The sequence below is a fragment of the Tenrec ecaudatus genome, chromosome 16, assembly GCF_050624435.1.
Source record: "Tenrec ecaudatus isolate mTenEca1 chromosome 16, mTenEca1.hap1, whole genome shotgun sequence".
In the NCBI taxonomy this organism is placed as follows: domain Eukaryota; kingdom Metazoa; phylum Chordata; class Mammalia; order Afrosoricida; family Tenrecidae; genus Tenrec; species Tenrec ecaudatus.
The window spans coordinates 81819618-81846643 of NC_134545.1; the positions used below are offsets into that span (position 1 = coordinate 81819618).

Genomic DNA, 27026 nt, shown 5'->3' on the forward strand with positions numbered 1-27026 from the left:
GAAACAAAGAGATACAGATAAAAAGTAAAAGAAATCAAGAAGCCCTATACTCTTAAATCCAAATGGGAATTAATGGGGTTTGGGTTTGTTTATTTAATTCTTTACCCCAAAAGAGCCTAGAAGAAATGACACCGCAGTAGCAAAGGAAACACCCAGGGTCACTTAACAAAACCAGTGCTCCTTGGCGAAAGGGCTGATCCAGGCCTATGGCTACGCAAGGACTAAGTGCACGGGTAGCATTTCATTCCAGAAAACAAAGCGCTATCTATGACTGAGGGCAATTGCCACAGAGCCAGCTTGCCAAGGGCTATCATGGTCAAATGAAACAATGTGAAAATCAAAATTAGTATGTGGAAGTGACTAACACTTTAATACATCAAAATCCATGAGTCTCCAGTGCCAGTTATAAAAAGAGAAAAGAAAGCTATTTCAAAGACAGCTGACAAAGATTAAACAGCAGAATTAAAAACTCATTATTTTATAAGTCCCAATGTTATCTTTGATTCCAAACAGGACTATCAACAGATGCTAAAACAATTACATTAAAATGGTAATTATCCTCTAGACACATACTAATTTGCAAAGAAAAAAATGTACCTTTTTAAGTAAGTGATCTAGCAGTTAGTAAAGTTATCGCTAACAGTGGGGACAACCAGCCTCTTATGCTGATGCAGGTGATGTAATATGGTACACACACACACACACACGACCGAGGAAGTAGCTGTGCCAAAAATGCCTAACCTGAGTCTAATCAAGCCTCTACACTTAAATTCCAATGTATGCAATGACATGGGTGGAGCCAGAGGCCTGGGTCAATGACAGTTAGAAGCAGTTACAGCATTCTAGTGGGCTGGCTTCCGGGCCCCTGGAAGAAGAAGCCAAGGGACCCTGGGGCCAAGAGGCTGCGGACCAGACAGAGACAGAGAAGCAGCGCAGCTGAGGACCAATGACTGTGGTTACTGCTAACATCCTAATAAAGCTCATCATCGTCAGTTCTGTCTGTGAGCTCTGTGTGGTCAATGCGATGGACGATGGTGTCTAGCAGGGAAGGAGAGTGTCACGGAAGGAAAGGCTGGTGTCACACAGGGTCACACAAGGACAGCAGGTAGAGGAGGTCTGAAGTCTGTGGCAGTCGGCCTTGGGTTTGTGCGGAGGTGGACGCTCCTTCGCCCTTGTGTAGTAGCCAGAGGTCAGCTATAGCCCCGGAAACTCAAAAAACCAATGACATTATGTGGTGGGGGTGGGGGTGGCGGAGGGGTATCCATGACAGTTCCAGATCAAATTAACAAATAATCAAAAGCCACATATCACCCTTGATTGGCTTATATTGAAGAAAAAAAACAACAATAAAATACATTATTGAGATAAGTGCAGAAATATGGATAAGTACTGCAAAGGAGATTACATAAAAAGTCCTGTTATCTACTTGTGATAATGGCAACAGGAGTTTCAGGGAACATCCTAATTCATAGGAGATAAATGTTCCTGTATTTAGGGGTGACATGTCATGATGTCTACAATTTCTTTCAATGATTCATGGGAGAAAAGCCTGAATACAGAAAGGCAAAGCAAATTTGGCAAAATAAAAGCATCTGTTGAATCAGAGTGAGTTATATTAGTGTTCACGGTTCTACTTCCAATTTCTCTCTCATTTGAAAATGTTCACAATAAAAATTTCTGAAGGGCCTTGAAAAAAATTATAATAGCTATATGTAATTCTTAAATAAGAAAACTATACAGCAGAACTCAGTGCCAAAAGAAATTTCCTCCATACAAGTTATTACAGACCTATGGCACGTCTTCTACAAACTGTATTTACACACACACCAGCCAGTGACCAAAGAGAGACTATGAGTTGAAAAGATGTCCAAATTGGGATTAAATTTGTCTGAGGGTCTTATGTATTGTGTAATTTTTAACTAAGCTAGATTACCTTACATAGCCTTGACTATATATAAACCCCAGTGAACGGAAACGGTGATGATGGCTCCTGAGGGAAAGATAAGCCAGCGTGAGTCAGAGAGGCTGATCACAGCCAAGGACTACAAAGCACTAAGGGGGTCTAGAGAACATGGCCGTGCAGGGGGACAACGCAACCAACCAACCAAGAGGAATGCAACACAATTGAAGGGCGAAAGTGAGAGCCCACCCAGGGACACCCTCGATGAGGAAGATGCCAATGAAGCACAGGAAGGCAAGTCCAGGGGGAAACAGGAGGCCCAGGGCAGGGTGGAGCACTTCCAGTTCACACCGAGAATCCAGGAAAGACACTAACCTCTTGGACTGGAGAAGGGGTGAACAGAACACAAGGAGAACTGGAAGAGAGGAGCCAAAGAGAAGGCCCTCAGGACTAAAGAAGTCTCCAGAGAGGCCATTCTCCCTTAGTGACCCAAGGCCCAAAACCTAGAGAAATAAGAGCAGAACTGGGAGAGGAGGTGTGAAAGGGAAGCTACCGAGAAGGGAAAGGAAGAGTGGACACAGAGCGAGGTTGACGTCGTCTAACCATCAGCACACGCACAAAGCTGAATCACGTACACAAGAGTGTTGCTTTAGCTCCCAGGTCTGCACGCGCTCTACGCTCGAGAGCATGCACAGGAATGGTGCACACTGGACAGCAGACCAGGGAGAAAGGCCTCCGCAACATCAGCAGTGGAAACTGTGGCATGGCGTGGACTGAGAACTGGAATGCGAGTGGCTGAACGCTGAAACCCCACTCTCTAACTTGTGGGTGGCAGCTATGAAAGGTTAGCCCTAAACCAGTGGGAACAAGAGAATGCAAGAGACACGACTGCCAGGTAGCAGGCACCCCTGGGAGGAGTCTCCCAGTTTGAGTCACAGCTGCCGCCTCGTGCGGCCTCATTCCCCACAGCCAGAGCACCCTTCTACTTGCAGAGCCAGCATTGGGAACTGTTCAAGAACTCCTGAAGTTCAAGATTCTTGCTTGGAATTAAAAATTACCCTTTCTTCTGGTATTGAATCCCATTATCTGGCGCCTCACCTCATACTGACCATCATATTGACCTAGGCACCTTAGCTCTGAGTGCATCCCTGACCTTGGTTTCCAATCTGGGCAACCAAGGATTCTCCTCCTTTATTTCTAAACTCTCTAACCACCCTGTAATGGGTAGACCCTACCCCACGCTCCCCCTTAGATGGCCCCCTTCTCCCACAGAATGGAAGTGGGACTTGGGACTTGCTTCTAACCAACAGAATACTGCCACTGTATGTCACTCTTGTAATTGGGTTACATTACACAGTAAGGTAATGAGCTGTCACAATTTGATTACTATGTAAGAGATATGCTGCCCTGAATTGGTAGTACACACTGGCAGTTTCACCCTGCTGTGCTTGAAGAATCCAGCCGCCACAATGTGAAGAGGAGAGGGAGAAACTGAGGGAAGAACTGGCAAGCAGAAAAGTAGGAAGACTGGATGACCTCTCCAGAGGGCACTACAAGAAAAACATGTTCCAAAGACAAGGCCAAGAATGTCACCAGACAAACTCCATCCCGCCTTAGAAAGATCAAAAGGTCAGAGTACTCATCACACAAAGGGCCCTCTTAAGAGAGCAAACGTGTGCCTCGCAGCCATGTCCACCACCCCACCCGCTGTCAGTCTGTCTTATCACAGCGGCTTCTGGGTGGGTGGCTATGAGGCTAAAAGTCCCTGGTACGTCAATATCACAGAAGCGCCCGGAGTGGAGAGGTTTCAGGGGCGCGTCCTCACTAAGAAGAAAGTACTTCAAAACAGGCGCCTATGGAAACCTCGTGGCTCACCACAGAACAAACACTGCCCCACAGAGTGCTGAGAGACGACGCCCTGGGGCTGGAAGGCAGTCAGAATAGGCCGCCCACCAGCACAAAGATGGCGCAGCACCAGGGAAAGCCCGGCCTGGTGCCTGTGAGGTTGAGATCGCTACTGAGTCAGAGGCAACTTGTTGGCAAGTTACACCACAGCTCTCTCAGCGGGGCTCAAGTAGAAAAGGGCTTCTCTTCCCAAGAGCTATGTAGGTTATGGGTGCCTTTGCCTGATGGGATGAACCCTACTGAAGTCTGCAGAAGACCCTTGATGAGTTCTTAAGAAAGTTAGTTCAGCAAAAGCATTGCCCATCTGGACTGAACAGGCTAAGAATACAAAATGAAGAGGCAGACCCTCCAATTTCTTCTGGCAGGAAGCACGCTGATAAAACTATTCGGCTGCCAACAGGTACTACCTAACTCTCAGGAAACAGTGTGGGCACAGTGACCCAGAGGGCAATCTCAGGTACCCTCTAGTCCCCCCGCCTGGGCTGCTCCCTGGGTTTGGTCCCAGACAGTCCCTCTGGGGTCTTGATGTCTTCCAGTCTCACTTTGCTCCGTTTTCGTGTCCTGTTCCTATCCCAAACCCACCCCGCACCTACCTTAAAAAGTTTCTGGGAGTGCTTGATCATAAAAGCCATCCCATTGTTTAATTTTGTGATGTTTTCTTGAAGGTCATTTGCAGTGACCTATTTAGAGGAAAAGAACCAGGAAAAAGGGGGCGGGTATTAGAGCTGGGAAGTAGAAAATAGGTAATTCATTACTTAACAAGCATATTCTTTCCAAGTGTATCATGGTTTCTATCCCTTGGGATTCAAAACAGGCAGAAAGAACAGACTCTGTGTGGAGCCACACTTAGGTTTCTCCAGACGGAATGAAAACAATGGACTTGGGTCTGAGAAGCCAGGGCTGAGCATGCCCAAGGAAGGAACACCACAGTGGATGCCAACTTTTTAAACTAGACTGAACTAGACCAATAGCCAAAATGGGAAAAACTAGGAGTCACAGCACTGCTAGAAAGAAACACGCTCCCTCCCTCTCCCTCTTAGGGCAGGTTTGCATCCTTTGCACACAAATCTCTTGCCTGCGGAGGGAACAGCAGTAGCCGGCTCAGCGGCATCACACCGGCAAGAACGTGTCACTCTGGGAAGTTTCACCAGTCACCCACTCTCCTGCATCAGGCTCCTGAAAGGCTCGCTATGCCTCAATTGGGTCTCCCATTCTACAGTTTCAACCTGTAATTTGTTTCCATTCTGGTTACTGTTCTTGTTCACCTCAAGTTTTAAACCTTGGGTTTCTTTTAGTTCTGCTTGGGTTTCTTCCAGATCAACCCAGCACAAAGTCCCGTTAAAAACACTGTCAAAATGTCATTGAGTCTCTTCATGTTCCTCTTGGCTCTTTTGTGGCACCTGAGCACCTCTGCCATCCTAAAGCCCTCTTCCTCAACCTCATCTCTACTTTCTACTTGTTTTTACCCAACAACGTACTGCCATCAGGTCACTTCTGCCTCATAGCAGCTGATAGAACAAAGCAGAATTGCTGCATGGGGCCTCTGAGGCTGCAATCGCAATGGAAGCAAGCTGCCTCATCTTTCTCCTGCAGAGAAGCTGGTGGTTTTGAACTGCCGACGTTTTGGTAAGCCACCAGGGGCTCCTTCATTGGTACCCAGGCTCCCTAGGTGCTTCTCTGCACAGTCAGTTTACACAGTCAGCGGGTCTGAAAGTACTTCACCAGGACAAGAGTCAATGTCCTCTCCTCCCACACCTGCCTGTCTGGGCAGAGGCTCTCTCTTGCTCCTGGCCCAGAGTTTGATGTTCTCGTTCCCTCACTGCTTGTTAGATAAAAATGCTCCACTCTCTCCTTCCTTTCCTCATTTTTTACAATCTCAAAACTCACTAAGTCAGTTAGAAGCAACCCAGTTATTTCCATTATTCCCAACCTTGTGAACTCAGTGGTACAGGTAGCAGTAGGCCCTGGGTAGGGAGGAGGAGTCTAAGTAGAAAGGGTACAGTGTGAGAAACAGAAGGATTTCTCCCAAGTTGTCTTCCCCAAATATATGCCAAATTTAGCTGCTTGCAAGTGACTATACACTTGGAGGTCATCAGGAGTAGATCAGGGGTTATTCTCCCTAAGAGCTATCAGCCATCTAGAGCAAGCAGTCACCACTGTTTATCCCACAAGTAGGACCCACTCCCTTCTGATAAGGATATTAGTTGACTGTTTCCTTGTAGTAGACCCCAGAGAGGTCAAGCCCACCCAAGGGTGGCCAAGGTTGGGCTGCCATCATGAATCTAGGGTCCTCCCTTCTTGTCACATGGATGCCTCTAGTTCCTCCCCTTCCTATCAATGCTTATAACCCTAGCTCAACTCCTTCCTGCTACGCCTATGCCCATTGTACATCCCCTTCCTATAATGTGTGTGCCTATTGTCCTGCCCCTTCCTGTGACATGTAGTTACCCGTAATCACACCCCCTAAGTAGATAAAACCCTTGGTTATCAATAAACGGGATCTTCCAGCATCCTGCCTGGTCCCTGCCCCACCTCGCCTCAGCCCACATTGTGCACGGACCTGGTTGCTAAGATCATGGCCATCCAGGAGGTGAGCATGCTACCATGAAATGTGTCTGACTCCATTATTTCAATCTCTCTTCTATCTCTCATGCTCTCTATGACTTTAATATAATTTTTATAGCTCTCAGCTGTACTATTGAACCCGTGATTCATGGTGGGGGGTTGGTACCCCTTCCAGCCACAGTACAGGACAGAGGTCACAGAGCTGCTTTTTGCTCCCACCGTTGGTGCATCCAAGATCAGAATTCATTTGAGAGCTCTATTGCTCCTGGAAGTCGCTGAAAAGACCACAATCTTATAATCAGAAAGACGTGCAGCTCTACCCGGGAGCCTGGGCCATGGGAAACAGAAGCAAGGACAAGGCAGTAGGGTCCTCTGTGCCACGCCCCCGTGAAGCTCTCTATGCTGAGTTTAAACTCACCACGCGATTTTCAGAAATTAGAGTTTCTCAGAAGGTTTGCCTCTTCAGAAGGAATGCACCCAAAAAAGCCAAAAACAATGAACACTCTAGTTAGTAATTAAACTATCCTTCTCCACAAAGACTTTCTACTAATAAATGACGGCTGCACTGAAACTTATCAGAGTGATTTACACGTTAAGGTACTAAGAAGGGGCGCTCTCCAGTTTGATCACTTGGGGATGAGCCTCATAAAGCTCAACTCTAGACTCTGGACCCAAGGTCACCTTGCTCAGGGGAGGCCACAGGATGAGGCCCAGCCCAAGAACGCCCTGCGGGCTTCACTCCTCCCCTCTCATCTTCCAGTACTCACATTTTTGGGCCACAGGACATGGGGTGCAAACATAAGCGCAAGGTTATAGGCAGACATCTTATTCTTGTCTTGTTTTTTGGCTGTCTGGTACAAGAGATCTAGCAACAGCTTCAGCAAGTTACGATTGGGCGGTGGGAGGATGAGAAAGAGCAACTGAAGGGCCTCAATTTGCCGCTCCTTATCGGGTACACTGGTCTTGTTGCCTTTATCATCAAATTGCATCAGATCTAGAACAAGAACCAGAGAGGATTGCAGAGGCGGGAGAAAATAACAAGGAGGGCGGGAATCCGTGCTCCTACTTTTATCACCCTCCCAATAGAAAAAGAAAAAAATTTAATTACAGCAAAATATGATAGCAAAACAGTGTCAGTTTAACTCAACTGCTAAAGGGCAAAATAACTCAATTTATAAATGAACAAAGGATCTGCATGGACATTTCTCCAAAAGAATTATACAAATGGTCAATAAGCACATGAAAAGACGTTTAGCATTATGAGTCATGAGGCTACTGGAAGTCAAAACCATAATGCGATCACAAGGCTAGGAAGGCTATTTAAAAATAAAAAACAAGACTGACTGACATGAACAAGCAGTGGGAAGAATGAGAGAGTGGATTGGTGGGAATGTGAAACAGTGCGGCTGCGGTGGAAAAGGCTGCACAGGTAGTTCCCCAAAATCCAGAAGCTCATTGCCACCCTGCATGGGGCTTCCAGGGTTATACATGTTTATGAAGGTAGACAGCCTCATCTTTCCCTCAAGGTGCAGTTGGTGGATTTGAACCGATGACCCTGCAGTTAGCAGTTCATTGTCTACCCTACAACACCACCAGAACTCCTTATAGTCCCTATATGACCCAGCAATTCTACTCCTGGGTATATATCCAAAAAAGATAGGGGCATATTCACAGAAAAACATGCACAGCAGCCTTGTTATGATAGCTAAACTGTAGAAATAACCCAAATGCTCGTCAACTGATAGTGGACACACACAATGTAGCAGACCAAGCAATGCAGCCATGAAAAGGAATGCTGCACCGGTCCGTATACACAACAACACGGATCACCTTGAGATGATCCTAAATTAATGTCAGACGTGCCAAAACGAGGCAGCGTATGACTCCATTTGTAGGATACGTCCAGAATAAATAGGCAGATCCAGAGACACAGAAAGTAGTACGGGGTAGAGAGAAATGCGGGGGGGGGGGGGGGGGGGTGGTGCCTGCTGATGAATATGAGATTTCTTTTGGGATGGATGAATATTCTGGAATTAGTGTTGGCTGTGGACAATTCTGTAACTATACTAAAAACCATTTCAATGGGGTGAGTTTTATGGCATGTGAGTTATATTTTCTATGTACACCCAACCCATTGCTTATTGACATATACTGCATATTGACCAGGTCGTCATATGAAAAGTGGCATACTATGAAAGATGGGGGATGCCCACATCAGCTCACAAGGGTGACTACATTGCTAAACTGCCACATTATACCAGTGCACAACTGCCAAATCCTTACAATCATGACCCAGCCGAGGTGCCGCTTAGCTTCGCCATCGGCCAGCTTTCCGCTCACCCCGCCCCCAGCATTCCTTATAACAATGTCGATCACTCAGGCACAAGACTGGCCTTCCTCTCACAAATGCACACGGTCAGCTATGAAGTCAGTGAGTCAGGAGTACAATGAAAAAACGTAAATCAGCCATCCATGTGAAACACTTGGACTAGATTCTATGAACTAGCTATGTTTTCACATAGCCATATTTGATTTTAGGACAAGGAAGGCCAAGGTGAAATTTTGCTTCAGGAACACAATACTAATTGCCTTTTTCATTTTAGCAATTCCACCCTCCACTCTCTCCCCTGCTGCGAGAAAAACGGGAGTACATCCTGCCTTGAGGCAGGGTTATCCCAGACACGGCCACTATAGGCAGAGTCACCACTTCTCCCTTACAGGGTTCGAGGGCATCAACAGTCTCCAGACACTCTGAATGTAGGGTATGCCTGTATTTATGAAACGCTTCAAAAAGGTCATGGAAACATGGAATTAAAAGATAATGGAATTTTCCCACAAACTTTTTGAAGCTCTCTTATAGACCTAAAAATGATTTTAGTGTGCAGGGTAAGCTCCTTAATCTCAATAACAATTCAAAGGTATTTTAGATTCCAGGTTTAAGAATGTCAGGTGATATTCCTTGCAAATGTTCCCAGTTAATATAAAATGAAAGTAAACACTCCTCCCAGATATCAGCAAGGCAAACCAAATGCCACGGCTGTGCCCCACCTCAGTACGAGCTCAAAGGACAGGGAGCCACGGGGTGAGCGAGAGGAGGGCTCTAGGTGCTGCAGCAAACAAACAAAGCAAGAATCCTTCCGGCTAACGCTTCGGGGGAAAGTTTCTCAAGAAAAAAAGGTGAAAAAAAAAAAAAGGTGGAAACATTTTTTTTCAAACAAAGATATCAATTAATTTCTCCAAAAAAATGATAGCAAATTATATATGACGTTCTAGCAATATCTATTCATTTGTATTATATGGACTGCTACTGCAAAAGCTAAAACAGTCTGTCTGATCACTTTAGATTTTAGAAAATCAAACCTAGTTGAGTTTTTGTTTTGTTTTTATAAGCTAATTCTTTAATGACAATAAAGCGTATCCAAAAGAAAAACTACATATTTTCCCCTAAAATTAGAAGGCAGAGGAAAGGCAAGGCTCAAGGGCAGCAAGCAAAGCAGCAGCAGCACGGCTCTGGATGCCGCATGCTCTTAGAGCTGACAGCGCATAACAGCTGTGCGGTTGAAGAAGGACTTCCCTGCCGTGCGGGCACGGAAGCTGCAAAACGGAACAATCAGGAGATACATTATGTGAAAAAGCAAACCACAAAACCATGTGTATAATGCCCCGCCAGTACATAAAAAGAGGGGGCTAAATAATATAGGTAGGTATTTTCTAAGTATATGAAAGTTTTTCTCAGTGTATGAATGATCCCTAAAAGGATACATTAAAGTCAGCAATACTGGGAGTCTGGGAAGAACTCAGTGCTCAGGCAGAAGGGAAGCTTTCCGTTGTACATTCTTTGGAGTCTTTTGAATTTTGAGCCCTGTGAATGTGCTGCCTTTTCAGAAAACAAAGAACACTATTTTTAAAAGGAATTTCCCATTTGCAAAGGCAGCATGGTGATGGCTGCACAATATGATGAATGTAATTAATGTGACTGAATTGTACATGCAAACAATGCTGTTGAAGTAGTTTAAAAAGAACTGGTTTCCAAAAGTAGAGATGAATTCAAATGAAGCATGATGGTACTTGTTAGCAAACCAAGGTTAATCAGCATGTATGTGCATCAGCATGTATGTGCATCGATCATTGAACAGCAGGCATTTACTGAACAATGGCAATATTCAGAATGGTCTGTATGGGTCCAGCAGGCTACAAAAATAAACAAATGAGGGGTAACTAGAAAATAAATCAAAAACAAAGGACGGTAGGTAGGCAGGTAAAGAGATGGATAGATAGGATTAGATGCAAGAGCAGCTAGGGTTACACAGGCCCAGAGTAGCTGCTGATCACATTAGACAAGATTTAGAATCTCCTTCTTCTCGGACTCCAGCATTCAGAGGAGTACTGTTTCAATTATTGAGGCACAATGTGACTATGTGCTTTTCTATTCTTGCCTAAAAAACTTAAAGGCAAGCTTGAAAGGGTAAACTAACTCCATACAACTTTACTACATCCCAGATCTAAGTTCAAGAATATGTATAAGCAAAAATGGAGGGTCTAACATTAACAAAAAAATAAAAATTGCTTTGGGGGATTAAAAAAAAACCCTCCAGATTTCTTAACCCTCAGATCTAAATATTGGTCTGAGTGGTTACAAAAGGAGGAACAGTAAAATTGAAGTGGACTTGGAATCGTTAGTGACACAGAAGTTCACTTCAAATATTAAAAAAAATTATCTATAAGCATACAAATATAGCCTTATCTAACCAGATAAAATGTATAAAGCCTGCCATCCAATCCAAATTTACCAGGCAATCTATGCAAATGATCAGGGAAAAAAGAAAGTACACATCTTATTTTAAAAGAATCTTATTGAGCAGGAAAAACAAAAATCAAACTTAACTGGCCAATGCTCACAAATACCCAAAAAGTCTCAAAATGCCATTTTAGAGTCTAAACTAATGTTAATACAAGTATTGCTGTGGGTCACAGCAACAGAAAATTCCAAAGGACTTTACAAAATTGGGTGGGAAGCATTTACGCAGCTACCTTCTCAATTTCTATACTCACCAGCAATTTTGAGGTGTGCATGGAAATGTTTATGCGTCAGCAGTGGCTCCGGTAACTCTCCTAGAAACATCTTTAGCAAGGTGGCAATGTCATTTGAGTGAAACACCCCTGATTCCAAGTCAATATCACTCCCATTATTGAGAGCATCCCTTAAAATCTGCTGCCGGACACTATTTCCTGGTACTCGGAATAAACCCTCCACTCGCAAGTCTGTTTAGCATGAAATGAAAATAAAAAGAAGCAAAGAGATAAATATTATTAAAATAAAACCAAAAACCACTGCCATTGAGTGGATTCCAACTCAGAGCAACCCCATTGGGTTTCCAAGGCTGCCCATCTCTACAGGAGCAGGTGACCTTGGCTTTGTTCCCCCAGGTGGCTGGTGGGTTTAAACTGCCCACCTTGCGGCTAGCAGTGCAAGGCTTCCCCACAGCACCACCCGAGCAGCTGTCCACTGGAAAGGCCCTTTGCCAAAGCCTTTCCCACTGCCACTGAGTTCACTCTGGCCCGTGCCGACGCCACAGGACCGCGCACGACTGCTCCGTGGGGTTTCTACTGGAGCAAAGTGCCTCAGCGTTCTCCCAAGCTAGACATGTCAAGCTTAGCACTGCTGTGCTTAACCCACTGTTCCATCAGGACTCCTTTACAAAAGCTTGAGAGCCAGAGTTCTTTGGGGACATATCTGGTCCTCCTTGGGCACCTGGACGTCTCCCAGACTAAAAGACGACTTCAGTCAACCTCTGCAGGTACACATGACAACTGAATTTAACCTAAACAAGGGTGAGAATGAGCTTAAAGAGTAAGCTGGGGAAAAGCCAAATCTCCCTAAAGGCCCTTTCTCTTACCAGTCCCAGACTGTCTTAGGAGGAGCCAAGTGCACCTGTAGAGGCTTGCTGAGTCTATAAACTCTCCTCCACAATCGTAATGAATCTAGCCCTTCTGCACTGCTCCAGGAATTAGAATTCTGACCTGTCAGATCACCTCTCGGTCTCAGGGCTACTCCAGTGAAACTATTCTTTCCCCAACCTGAGGGGTTCACAAAGGATCAGAGGTACAATTTGGATCTGATCTGTAAAAGAAGTTCAAGCTCATATTGACAGCACAGGTGCAAACGCCTGGTGAGAATTTATCTAATAGTAAACGAACAAATGGGAACCTTGGCAAAATGGAGAGCGCACTCTCTGCTCTAGAAGCCCAGGATGCCAGTCGATCTTCCTACTTCCCAGAGAGGCGGAACACCTGAACTCTCCCCATTTTAAAACACTGATAACTCGGTTTGGTTTGGGCCTTTTACAAACAAACAAACCATGAATGCAGATGGCTCAAGCAGAGTTCCCATAGCACACAGACTATGCCATCGTTAGGTGCTGGTGCTGAATTGATCCGAGAAAGCATCCTTGTCCATTTTGGCACCGGAGGAGGCCACCCATCTGACACACGCTCGGTTGTGCTTAAGTAAGCACGTGGGGCAATGACGTGGCCAGCACGGCCACTAAGACCAGGAGCTGGAATTAAATGGCCAACGTGTTCGAATCCTATGATTTTGGAGATGAAAAGTACGTCTGTATCTTTGGGGCTAAATCATGCTCCCTTGAGTTGTTGTTACAACTCTTCAGGAATAAGGCATTTTTCCAAAATAAATACCTTTCTGAGTTAAGGAGAAAATTTGGCTTCATAAACACTATCTAATTTATATACCTCTTTTAGAAGGCAAATCACACATGAAATAAAATTTAAAAGAAAACATAAAGAACTACTCCACCTGAATTTACTGCGGGTCAGCTTCGTTTGTTAATGGGTAAACGTCCCCTACATTCTTGACTTAGAACAGTTACCTCTCACTAGAAAACTGACCGTCTTATAAAACCAAAGAACAGCCTGTCTCGCTGTCTTACTTTTGTGTAGATACTCAATCAGCTGGTATATCTGGGCAATGCCTTCCTCTGTCAGTGGGGATCCAAACACCACTCCTTTTTCTGAAAAGAAAAAAAACAAAAACATGGTAGGCCGGGGCTATGTTTTACACAAACAGCACAAATTCATCTCCCTTCAATCCACTCGAAGCATCCTGTTTTACATTTCAGCAAATGTTTGCACAGTCAGGAAACAAAAGCCATAAAGTGCACTAGAAAATGCAACTACAACTCTCGCCAAGACTGCTGCCGGAGAAAGGCTCCTCTAAGGCGTTCAGGCCCAATGACTCAAAGCATAAACTCAAACTCCCCGCCACTGAGGCAATTCCGACCCTGACTGAAACAACCCACACAAAACCTACCACTAGCACGTGGATATTTAATTTAAAATGCAACGAAAACCAGAACTTCAGAGCCTTCACTGTCAAAGCATCACAGAGGACCCACCACAGTTGGCACCGGGTCTCATCTGTTCTGATACTTTAACTTTCTTTCCTATCTCAACAATCTCTTTATATTTAAGAAAATAAAATATATCCAGACAGTGCTATAATTTCTTCATTTCCTGGGAAGGTTTGGGGGGATGGGCACAGTAATTCCTGTAGGGATCTGCCTTACCAAATCATTCCACGGAATGAAAATAGCTGAGAATCATTGCCATTAAAAAATATTCACGCTTTATGTACCACACGCTTCAGTTGTGTAACTTTTGTTGTAAATATTCTTTACCACACTATTAATAAGACATGAAAATAAAGGTGCCCTTGATAACCACCCAATCATTTTATCTCTTAGAGGCTGAATATATTTGCTGGGGCTTAATTTCTTTTTTATTTAGATAGTTTTTATCATTTTAAAAATCATTTTATTGAGGGCTCTTATAGTTCTTATCACAATACATACATACATCCATTGTGTCACGCACATTTGTACATACATTGCCATCATCATTTTCAAAACATTTTCTTTCTACTTGAGCACTTGGTATCAGCTCATTTTCCTCCTCCCCCACCCTCCCTCATGAACCCTTGATAATTTATCATTTTTTTTCATGTATTACACTGACCAATGTCTCCCTTCACCCACTTTTCTGTTGTCCATCCCCTAGGGAGGGGGTTCTATTTAGATCATTGTGATCAGTTCCCCTTCCCCCCCCCTCCCGCCAACTTCCCCTTACCCTCCTGGTATCACTACTCTCATTGTTGGTCCTGAGGGGTTTATCTGTCCTGGATTCCCTGTGTTTCAAGCTCTTATCTGTAGCAGTGCACATGCTCTGGTCTAGCTGGATTTTTAAGGGGGGAGGAAGCATTAAAGAACTGGAGTAAAGTTGGGTTTCATCGGTGCTACACTATACCGACTAGCTCTTCTCTCCCTTGCCTCCTGATGGTTTATCCCGCCTATCTTATCTAGATATACATGCAGAGACAATTCTAAGCACAAAAACAAGACAGAGCCAAATAAAACAACAACAAAACCAAGGCCAAAAAAGGAAAAGCCTATAAATAATTCCAGGTCTGTTTGTTGACCTTTAGGAGTGTTTTCCGGTGGAAGAGTCTGATAGGGTGCCATGCCTTGGCCCCAAGGTCTATTTTTGGTATTCCCTGGGGACTTCCTTGCTTTGCTCCCCTTGCTGCTCTGTTGCATGCCCTTAGTGTTTCACCCTGATGTGGTGGGGTCAGATCAGCCACAATTCCAGCACTGCAGTGCTCCAGTGCAGTACTACGGGTCAGTGAGGGGCACCGTGTCTCAGGGTGGGGCTGGCCCTATGGCCTTCTCTGTGCATTGGTTGCTCTGAGAAGGAATATCACCCTCGGGGCTTAGTGGGACAGGAGTTTTTTTTATCATTTTTATTACTATTCCTACTTAGAAAAAAAGAGATAATTGACTCAATGTTTTGTGCTGAGTGCCCCCTCCAGTAAGAATGTGCAGGAGGAAAAAAGAGAGACTGTGTAGAGCTGCGAGGGAAGCCAGAGAGCAGCTGAGGGCCGCCCACTGTCACCGTCACCAAGAGTCCCTTACCTTTTCGTTTGAGAGACATGAGAGACCGGAAGAAGCCCGGTGCTGAGCCAGCCCCGCCAGGCAGCTTAAGGTCCACTTCCCCCATCAGCTGCGCCAACTCGGTTCCAGGTAAATCAATGAGCCGTGTGATATTGCTGACCACCAACTCGGTGAACACCTCGGGCTTCTCATGGCGGAGCTTCTCCACAAAGAAATCAGGGTTGAAGATGACGGGCTGGCCTCGAAGGGAAGAGTCATTGCAGATAACAAAATTGCAGATGGCACCTCTGAAAAACAGGGCACAGGGAGGAGTCTTGGCGGGGGGATTAGATTTGTACATGTTTCTCATGCCTTCTCAACCATATAATTATATAAACCTAATTCTCAATCTGCTGACTGCAAAAAGAAGTCAATTTGGGCTTGTTGCTGTTTAGGTTGGAGCCACCTTAATAAAAGATACTTAGGAGTTTTTTCATGAAAAGACCAAAAAATCAAAACCTCTAGTCACTTATTATAAAACCAATGAAATACAACACAAGTCAGCAGGGACAAGTCACCACCTGTCAGTCGGGCAAAGCCGAAGTTCACCTGACTCACAAACATTCCCACACTAGAAACAATCACAACCTGAAAGTTGTCCACTACTACACCCTAGGTAACAACACATTATTCCAGGAAGCACGACACCTCTATTATAACTCATCTAAACACGCTTTGCCGATAATATAGAGACACTTCTTAAATCATGGTATCATGAAAGCCAGGCTTGGGTAAACTTTAAAGTTCAGCACCACTTTCTTGGAAATGATTACATAATTTTAATCAATGGTCCAATCTTTAATTGGTGGTTACTAGATTTTTTTTCTTTTTTCCACCTAAAATGATACTGTACCATGAAAACTCATGTATAACAATGAATGTGTGTACTCAAGCCAGTCACTAAGGAAAAGGAAGCTAAAATATTCATCGGGTCAGTCTTTCTACACACAAAGATAGGTTTTACTCCTGTATAAACTAAAAGATGCCAGTGATTATAATTTAAACCAATTAGAAGTGACTTCATCCTAAAAGTTGACAAGTAGTTTTTTCATATCAGCTTGTAAATTTTTTAAAGTCCCTGTAGAACTATTATTTATAATCACCACCACTGACAAATGACTATACTACAGACAGACAAAAAGTCATGATATGTTAGTACCAGTATGTCTAGTAATTTATCTAGTCTAAATAATCTATGGAATTTATATCATTATTAATTCTGAATAGATTTTTATTTCGGATAAAAGAAAATTTAAGATATAGTGTACATGAACAGTATCCATTATATTTCTGACATAGAGAACGATGATGGCAACAAATGTACTTGACACAAAGGATGTATGGATTATGATAATTGTTGTACGAGCTCCCAATAAAATGATTTTTTAAAAGCCACACACCTTTATTTGATTAACATGCTGAACAAGACTCAGTTACGCTTCTAAAACTTACACCACAGTTGATTCTTCGGCACTTAGCTAGATGGGCACAGAGGTGAAACAGATCAGGAAACACAGAGCCTTGTTTCTTAACAGAACCCTTCCTATCTAGCCCATCCGCGCCCACACAGGTAGGGCACAGAGGGACTGCTGCCCTCGCTCCTGACACACAGCACAAGAAAAAGACAGCTTGGGAGTCCCAGCACACAAGAAGCATGGCTCAATCTCCGTTTCTCGTCCTCTGTGCTCGTGTCTCTCCCTCCTTCCCCTGCTCTTTCCTTCTTCTGTTTTGCGCCACTTTGATTTCTTTCAGCTAGCTCCTCGTTTTTCCTGAGTGGACAACATTGAGTAAGATATTATCGAAGATAGGGAAAGGGTTAAAAAACAGTAACACAGAAGATGAGAAATGGGAAAAGAGAGTGTTTTACTGCTATTGTTTCCGCTATATCTGCATCATGACACCCACCAATCCCTTTCTAAAGAGTAGCTACTTATATATCAAGAAATACATTTAAGAACTTGAAGATTTTGTTTTAGTATTCCTAGTCTCTGATTAGGACTGAGGAAAAAGACTACATTTAAACAAAAGCAATTTCCAACTCTAAAATATCTTATTTTAAAACAAACTAAATTTGCTCAAGTTAAAGAAAATGAGTAAGTTTCTTACATAAGTGCTGAAAGCTTCTGATGAGGCATTGGTCCCTCGAAGAGACAGGGAAAAAGGTTTCTCCTTGCTGGTTGTGACAAAGAAACCCTCTTGTCCCTGCCCAGCACAGCCTACACAAATTCCTGCCATGTTAGAGGACACAAGGGCACATTGTAGGGACTGAAAGGCAGTAGGTATTAGGACTCTCAGTACTATCTACAAGTAGGAACAAAACAGAAATTAAAAATGAGACCAATTAATTTTATTTGCCAATGTGTAGATGAAGTTCAGAAAGCTGTACTAATTGAAGCTTAATGTAAGAGCCTAAGCACAAGTAGTTTTATAATATGGGGAAGAGGAATAATTCCTACCTACCTCACATCATACATAAAAAATAAATTTCAGGCAGAATAAAGCTCTAAAGGTGAAAAATCAAACTTTAAAACTTTTAGAAAACAATGTAGAAGAAAAAATTAATAAGGCAGAGTTTCCTAAGACACTAAAAAGCACAATCCATAAAGAAAAACTTGTATTTAACTGCATTAAAATGTAAAACTTCTTTACAACAAAATGTATAAACAAAAAAGTCAACAAGAAAACAACCTTGTAGAGGGTAACTGAGTAAAAGAGGTATAGAAATATAAGAGAAACTTCTCATTACATGCTCTCTTGTATTTTCTGAATATTTTAACCAAGTGAACATACTACACATTCATAATTAACAAATAAATTCAAGCTAAAAAGAAAAGCTACACACTGGAAAAAGGCATTTGCCATCCATATAACTAACAAGAAATTTATAATCAGAATGTATCAGTCCATTCAACTCATAGAAGAAGGGGCCTGAGTAACAAATAAGCATATGAAATCCAGCTCAGGGTAACGCAAATAAAAAAGCAGTAAGGTAGCTTTCCCTACCTGGCAGGCTGCTCAAAATGATTAGATCCAGATAATACCTTTTTATTCATTGGTTGCTAAGGATTTATTTACTTTTTTAAAAGCATCAACATAGTTTTTATTTCAGGGATAAACTAGACTGTGTTCAAGTATATTACTGTGTATCAAGTATATTACTATAGCAATTACCATCTCTATATTGCTGTGGGTTAAGTTTGTTTATAATTCTCCAGAAATGTTCCTAAATGACACTAGCCTGAAACGTCCCTTTCTTGTAATATCTTCATTAGGTTTTACATCAAGAGCATGCTGGCCTTACAAAGCTGCTCAGAGAACATGTCTTATTCTACTGCACAGAAAAGTTCATTTAAGATTGGTGTTGCTTCCTCCTGAAATGTTTGATCAAATTGGCTGATGAAACCATCTGAAATGAAAGTATTCATTGTGGCAAAGTTTTTAATTATATTTCCACTTCTTTTGTGTTATTGGACCATTCAAATATTCTATTTCTTCTTATATTAATTTCGCCAAGGTGTTTATTTCTAAAAATCTATTTCACCTAAATTTTCAAACTTTATTGGGATAAAGTTTTTTATTATATTCCCTTATGATTTTTGTTTCATTTTAATATCTCTAGTTCTGTGTGAATGCCCTGCTCTTTGTTCCTGATATTGGTAACTTGTTTTCTTTTTTTATCTATAAGTCTTATCAGAGGTTTTATCAATTTTATTAGTTTTCTCCAGGCCTTACCATTTGGCTTTATTGAATCTCCTATAGTAAGCCTGTTACTCCCTTCTTAACTTCCGCTATTATCTTCGCTATTTTCTTCTTTCTACCTTCTATACTCCATTTAGGAAAACAGTGGTACTGCAAATCAACGGGAATGGCTGTTCTTTTTACAAAGTGATTGAGATGTGGGTCAATGAACATGGCCCTTCTTGCCAGACCCCTTATGTGATGCGATATAAATTCTAGCCTGTTTCTGTGGTTAAAATCCCACTTTGGAGGAAATTGTCTGCTGTGCCAATGGACAAGATTAAGAGGGGATATATTCTAAGTCTCTACCTTAGTAGAGGGTGTGACACAAGTCACCACCTTTTGTTTCTGTGGGGGTATGGCTGGCTGAAAAACAAAAACCACATCTCCATCCTATGTCTTTTAGTCTAAAAAGCTTTCCTAAGATAGGCTGGATGAACTATCTGGAGGAAAAACAACGGGACCGACAATTCCGGGGGGAAATGGGATAGGGGGAGGTGGGGGGGTAAGGAAGTGGTGTTAACAAACCCAGGTACAAGGGAACAACAAGAGATCCAAATTGGTGGTGAAGTGGGTGTGGCAGGTCTGGTAGGGAATGATCAAGGGTAAGGTACCGAAGAGGTATTGTTGAAACCCAGGTGGGGACGGAGCATGATAGTGGGACAGGAGGAAAGTCGAGGGAAATAGAGGAAAGAGCTAGGAGGCAAAGGGCATTTATAAAGGTCTAGACAAAGACATGTACATATGCAAATATATATATATATGGATGGGGAAATAGATCTATGTGCCTATATTTATAGGTTTAGTATTAAGGTGGCAGAAGGACCGTGGGCCTCTACTCAAGCACTCCCTTAATGCATGAATACTTTCCTCTATTAAATTGGTATTCTATGATGCTCACCCTCCTGACACAACCGTTGAAGCCAAAGCGGGTGAACAAGCAAATGTGGTGAAGAAAGCTGATGGTGCCCTGCTATCAAAAGATATAGCATCTGGCATCTTAAGGACTTGAAGATAAACAAGCGGCCATCTAGCTCAGAAGCAACAAGGTCCACATGGAAGAACACACCAGCCTGTGTGATCACGTGGTCCCGAAGGGATCTGTTATCAGGCATCAAAGGACAAAAAAATCATATCATTGGGTGCACACCTCCATGATATGATCGCTGAGGACCAACGGGTGCATAAGCAAATGTGGCGAAGAAAGCTGATGGTGCCCGGCTATCCAAAGAGATAGTGTCTGGGGTCTTAAAGGCTTGAAGGTAAACGAGCGGCCATCTAGCTCAGAAGCAACAAAGCTCACATGGAAGAAGCACACCAGCCTGTGCGATCACAAGGTGTCAAAGGGATCAGGTATAAGGCATCATCAGAAAAAAAAATATCTTACCATAGTGAATGAAGTGGGAAGTGCAGAGTGGAGACCCAAAGCCCATTTGTCGGCCACTGGAGACCCCCTCACAGAGGGGTTTAGGGGAGATGAGTCAGTCAGGGTGCGATGTAGCACCGATGAAGAATACAGCTTTCCTCCAGTTCCTAAATGCTTCCTCCCCACCAACTATCATGATCCGAATTCTACCTTGCAAGCCTGGATAGAGCAGAGGTTGTACACTGGTGCAGATAGGAGCTGGAGGCACAGGGAATCCAGGGTGGACGATACCTTCAGGACCAAGGGTGTGAGGGGCGATACTGGGAGGGTAAAGGGTGAGTGGGTTAGAAAGAGGGAGCCAATTACAAGGATCTACATGTGACCTCCTCCCTGGGGGACGGACAACAGAAAAGGGGGTGAAAGGAGACGTAGGACAAGGCAAGATATGACAAAATAATAATTTATAAATTATCAAGGGCTCATGAGGGAGGGGGAACAGGACTTGATGCAAAGGGATTAAGTGGAGAGCAAATGCTTTGAAAATGATGACAGCAAAGAATGTACAGGTGTGCTTTATACAACTGCTGTATGTATATATATGGATTGTGATAAGAGTTGTATGAGTCCCTAATAAAATGTTTTTTTAAATTATTTTAATCAAAGTATATACTAAAGGTCCACGTCTTCATCCTGAAACTTTCTATACCGATGACTAGAACTCACAAGACTTAGCTGAAAGGAGCTCCAGCTTTAGATGCACCCCCTCGACTACTACAGGCAGACAAAACCTCCTATCCCTCAAAGAGAACTTTTGTTCTTTTTTTTAAATCATTTTATTGGGGGCTCCTACAACTCTTATCACAATCCATACGTACATCCAATGTGTCAAGCACATTTGTACATTTGCTGCCATCATCATTCTCAATACATTTTCTTTCTACTTGAGCCCTTAGTATCAGCTTCTCATTTTTTCAAAAAGAATTTCTATGCACACGTATAACTTAAACAAGTGTGGGGAAATGTTAACAACTGGAGCAGCTAAGTATTGAGAAAATTATTTTTCATTGTAATATTCATCCCACTGTTGCCTATGTGTGAAAAGTTTCATAATAAAAAGGAGAGAAAAGATGGGCGGCTGAGAGGGAATTTTTATAGCCCATGTGTAGCCTGCAATTATTACTTTCACCACTAGATGGAACTAGATGTGTAAAGTGATATGCTTAGTAGAATGGAAACAATCCAGAGCTGGAAAATCAATTCTAGAAAAATGAAACGTAAGTGCTTTTGAAGCATAGTGAACTCATGAATCTGCAAAACTCAAGTCAGTGAGGGGGAAAAAAACTGTATCCTGCCGATAGATCATTTGGCTGGCTACTACTAAAACAGCAGCCCCAGAAAACTAAATGTTTCCTCCCTAGAGATTTGCTTAACTTGATTTGTTCTCCAAGAACCACAACCTTGGCAGCAGCTATCAAAATCTGAGCTATATTTAAAGTTGTCTAAACCTGACATGCCATTCCAAACAAAGTATGTACTCTCTCATTGCCTGTGTATGTGTGTGTAAATATACAGACACATAAAACAAAAAGTTCATCATCTCGTCATTTTTAAGTGTACAATTCGAGTCATTAAATACACAGGGCTACCAAAAAAATCCAGAATTGTACTGGGCGGAGGGGAACTTTCATAGTATGCATTTTTTCTGCTGGGAGAGCACTGAGCAACGCACTCACTCTGAGTTAGTGCACCCAGTGGCATCATCTGGGAAGGTTCTCTGGGCACAGTAAATTTTTTTTACGAAAGTAGCTTTGCTAGAACCTCATTTTTGTGTTGGCTGATTTAAGAAAATAGCGTGTGGCTGTGAAATTTTGTCTCCTGCTCGGGAAAAATGCCAAAGAAACTGTTGTGATGCTGAACACAGCTGAAAAGGACAGCGCCATGGGAAAAGCTCAAGTGTTCGAGTGGTTCGATCCTATCAAAAGAGGTGAAGTGCCAACTGATGACAAACTTCAGTCTGGATGTCCATCTACTTCCTAAACAGACAAAAATATCGACTAGTAGTGCATTTGGAGTTCTTCCACCAGGTCAGACTGTTAATCAAGCTTCCTATATAGAGGTTCCAAAAAGATTGTGTAACAGTGTGCAACCAAAAAGGCCTGATTTGTGGCAGAGGGAGGACTGGTTTTGCCACCACACAATGCACCTGCTCACACAGCCATCTCAGTGCGCCAGTTTTTTGCAAAAAAACAAACAAACATGCCTCTCTTTCCACACACACCGTATTCACCTGACCTCGCTCTGTGCGACTTCTGTTTCCACGAATGCAGAGGGCTATGAAGGGACAGTGGTTTGGCAACTTAGAAGAGGAGAAGAAAAAAACGAGGAAGGTGCTGCCAGTCATCCAAACAGATGAGTTTGAAAATTGTTTCCAAGAATGGAATCGCAGATTTGGCAAATGTATTAAATGTAATGGAGAGTACTTTGAAGGTAATAAGGTTGTTTTGTAAAAAAAAGAATTTAAATACAGAACTTTGGAAGGGGGATTCCATTTTTTGGGGGGTACCCCTTCATACGTTCATCAGGTTGGATGATCATCACCATTACTTATTCCCTCCTCCCTCAGCCCCTGGAAATCAGTCATAAACTTTTCTCTAGGAATTTCAATAGCCTAGGTATTTCATATAAGTGGGATCATACACTATGTATCCTTTTTAAAAGAATATTTATTTAAAAACGAATATATATATTTATCCTTTTGTATCTGACTTATTTCACTCAGCATAATCTCTTAAAGTTTTATCCATGAGAACTGTGTCTTTTGTTAGGCAGAATATCCTTTAATTAATTTATTGGCATATGATTCACATACCATACAATTCAATGGTTTAAATATTTCAAAGAGGTGTGCAATAATCACCACAAACAATTTTAGAACATTTTTTTCATTCTTATAACCATTGTAATTATTAGCTCCCCATTCCCCCCACCCCCTCCTGCCATGACACTAAGAAACTATTACTCTAGTCACTGTCTGTATGGATTATCTATGCTGGATTTCATATAAAGAAAATCATACCAAATAATCAACAACAAAATAAAACACAGAAAAACCTCAATCCAAAAGAAAGCAGACTAGAGACTACAACAAATTAAAAATAAGTCAACAGGGAAAACAAATAATAAGTTACATTTTAACTTAACTAACTGCAGTAATCCACTTTCCAGTGTACTCTGTAACACTATTCACATCCCTGCTCAATGGTCTGAGGGAATTTAATAGAGGGCGAATCCATGTGGGGACTCTGAAGGTGGATTTGGGGCTTTCATTGTCATCTATAGCCATCTGCAATCCGAGGGCTCAAAACCACTGAAGCAGCCCCAAATAAAAGGATTAAAAATAAAATGAAACAAAAACTGAAGCTCTAACACAATTTCTTTGCTCTGACCTTGGATTTGATTATTTACAGTCCTTGGACCACACAGGCTGGTGTGCAACTTCCATGTGGACTTAGCTGACAATTCACTTAGATAGCTGCTTTCTAATAGCCAGGCACCATCTGATTTCTTCACCCCACTTTGCTATCACATCCACATCTTCACTGGTCACTTCATGAGGACAAATGTTAAGCAGGGCCACATCATAAAAACTAGGGTCTACAACTAAGTACAAGGTCAACATCGATTCATATATCTAAAGTATATATATCTCCCAGATCCACTTCAGAGGTAGCATTATCAGCTTGTTGAGAAATAGTTTAAGTAATTTCCATGAAAATTTTGATTATTCTAATAGTATCATTGATCTAGCCAGTGGTATAGAATTTAAAGTATTATTGAGAAAAGGAAAATATACATAGATAAGAAAGTTTTTTAGACTAAACTACATGGGATGTTTATTTAAACAGGTTAAAAATTTAACTGAACAGTTTAAGAAAGCAGTAAGGGCTAGACACAAGGTAAAATTTTCAACAATTCTCATTCATTAAGGCAAAACTGTCTACAGGACTAAGACATGTCACAAAAGCAAAGAAAGTATGAAAAAATTGAAGTATGTGGTAGTCTTAAACTGCCCACTATTGGGTATTCGTCTATTCTTCAATCCTAAAACCTCTGAAACATGGCTTATATGTGTCCTTTTTTTGGAGAGCTGTTAAGATAGAGAATACATTCAAGTAGTAAACAAAAGACTGTATTCTTCCCTCCTTTCAACAGATCAAATTTAAACTAGTATCATGAAAGTTACACAAAAAGAGAGAAGACAAAACAGGCCCTGTGTGCCCAAGATGGCAGTTTTTCTCTAATGGAAATAATTCAGTCAATAAATAGTACCCCAAATTTCTAGAACAATATCCAATTTCTTAGATAAAAATTTCTGAAACACACCTAATCTCTTGCCCTTAGGAGTAGCATACCCAAAGTTTTGTAATATAGACCTCCCATCTCTAATTTGGTCTGAATAGCCAACTATTTAGAGAGCATTCTTGATTCCTTACTTTCATAATCTAAGCATTTTTAGAAACCTGATGTAAGAGAATAATACAAGATTTCATTCTATGAAATAATGATGTAAATTTCTCAGTCAAGATGATTAATTATACTTCCTCGAAGTTATCAATGCCAATGAATTTTTAATTCAATTTGTATCCATTTGAATATCACATGGATTGGTATTAAGTCTTTGCTGACACTTCCCTCAATTTTTCCCCACCACACTGGTCTGTCTTTGTGTTAACAAAGAAACATCAAAATTTCCATTTGAATAACATTCGATAGTAAGTTCTCACTGACAATATGCATCTCCTACTCTCCGAAAGCTTTCTTCACCACTCAAAAGATATTGTAACAGTTCAGGAGCGCTTCTGTTCCTATTAAAACGCTTATGTTCACATTAAACTCCAAGAGTCCTTCTAATCCATTTGTTCCAAAGTCCAGAGTGCTACCACAAAAGACAGCGAAGGCTTTGCGGTATGGCACGTAGCTTGTGCGTCGTCATTATGCTAGTGTAGCATCACTATTGTCATCTATGGACCCTTGTGGTGTAGGGGCTCTGTGCTGAACTACTAATCACAAGGTTGGCCCTTTGAAACCACCAGCTTCTCCACAGGAGAAAAATGTAGCTTTCTACTCTCATAAAGAGTTTTAGTCTTGGAAACCCACAGGGGCAATTCTACCCTGTTGTATAGGGTGGGTCAGAATCGACTGAATTTGGTTTGAATTGATTATCAAATAATGAAAATTGCTAAGAAACTAATTTCTATAGTTTTAAGTCATTCCGATATACTCGATATTCTATGAAATGAACTATAAGTTTCTTCATCAACTGGCACAAGGTGAACTACAGGTAGCCAAACAAGAAGTCAGTCACTGAGGCACCATTTAAAATCAAACCAACCCAAAGCTACTCAGCCTTTGGCATTTTAAGGTACTGTCAGGCCCATGGACCAGAAACTAAAGTATCTATCTAGCCACTAGGAGCTTAAAATTTGAGGACAACATGACCAGACAGCATTTTCTTCTGTTGTGCATAGGGTCACTCGCTGTGCCTTGACAGCAAACACCACCACCACCACTACCACCCCCAAGATTTAAAAGAATAGCAAAAGACCGCAAGGGGAAAAAAAAGACAGGCGGACCATTCCTGGCACATGCATGAAAGCAAGAATGGGAATTTGGAACTACAGGACGCCCTTGACCCTAAACACTTGTGAGATTGGAGCTAGGTCTTAGAGGTCAGCCCGACTTGGCTGAATATTTAGAAAAGGTGATTTGGTTGGCTGGTTTTCTTATCTGTGTGTTTGTTTTTGTTTAATCATTTTATTAGGGGCTCATACAACTCTTATCACAATCCATACATACATCCTGTAAAGCACATTTGTACATCCATTGCCCTCTGTTTTTTAAGAAGCCAAAGTACTTCTTCCACACAGCATGTCCTTTGCTATGACCTTAACCTAGGGATGAACAGAGTGTAGTGGATTTTTTTCCCTACTCCATATTTATTTTCCCTTTTCTGGCAACAGTACCTCTAATGTTCTTGCGGCGATACCCTCGCCCCATTTCTTCGCGGGGTAAAGTTACCAGAGTTCTCAGTAACGGCTGGCTCGAGCCACTCTTGCTAGCGCTCTTGCTGCCTGTGCAGGAAGGGAACGTCTGACCTCCTTATTCTGCTATTCTGGAATCAGACTCTCATGATCCTTGTGACTCTGCCTCCATCAGGATCAGTTGTCTGGTTTGCACACTCATGGGTTTTCTTGCTGTTGATTTCCCTCAGATTTGTGATGATCTTTGAGTGCTTCCTAAGGCTTTTATTGATTTATCTGTTGTCCTTGTTACGGTGCCATCAGGTTGGTTGGTGTTCAACCAAAGGAAGCACTGCCTGGCCCCGTGCCATCCTCACGCCCTTCTCACGTGCGACCCATCGATGCAGCGCTGAGTCCGTGCGGCTTGTCGCAGGCCTTCCTCTCGTTTGCTTCTCCTCGCTTTACCAAGCACGATGTGCTCCTGCAGAGGCTGATCTCTCCTGACAACAAACCCAAAGTACGCGAGAGGA

At 42.3% G+C, this 27026-nt stretch overlaps 1 protein-coding gene across 2 annotated transcripts in view; it reads right to left on the reverse strand.

Annotated features, from left to right (window-relative positions):
* Positions 1–27026, reverse strand: part of ARHGAP19 (Rho GTPase activating protein 19) — a 60286-nt gene that overhangs the window by 14782 nt on the left and 18478 nt on the right. Inside the window, exons 2-6 of one of the 2 annotated variants that reach the window (XM_075534249.1) lie at positions 15355–15620; positions 13318–13398; positions 11423–11632; positions 7138–7364; positions 4399–4485 (exon numbers count right to left, since the gene is read on the reverse strand). In XM_075534249.1, coding sequence (XP_075390364.1) covers positions 4399–4485; positions 7138–7364; positions 11423–11632; positions 13318–13398; positions 15355–15620 — 871 coding nt within the window. Of the gene's footprint in view, positions 1–4398; positions 4486–7137; positions 7365–11422; positions 11633–13317; positions 13399–15354; positions 15683–27026 lie in introns of those variants that run through there. The other variant, XM_075534248.1, reaches the window with a different exon arrangement.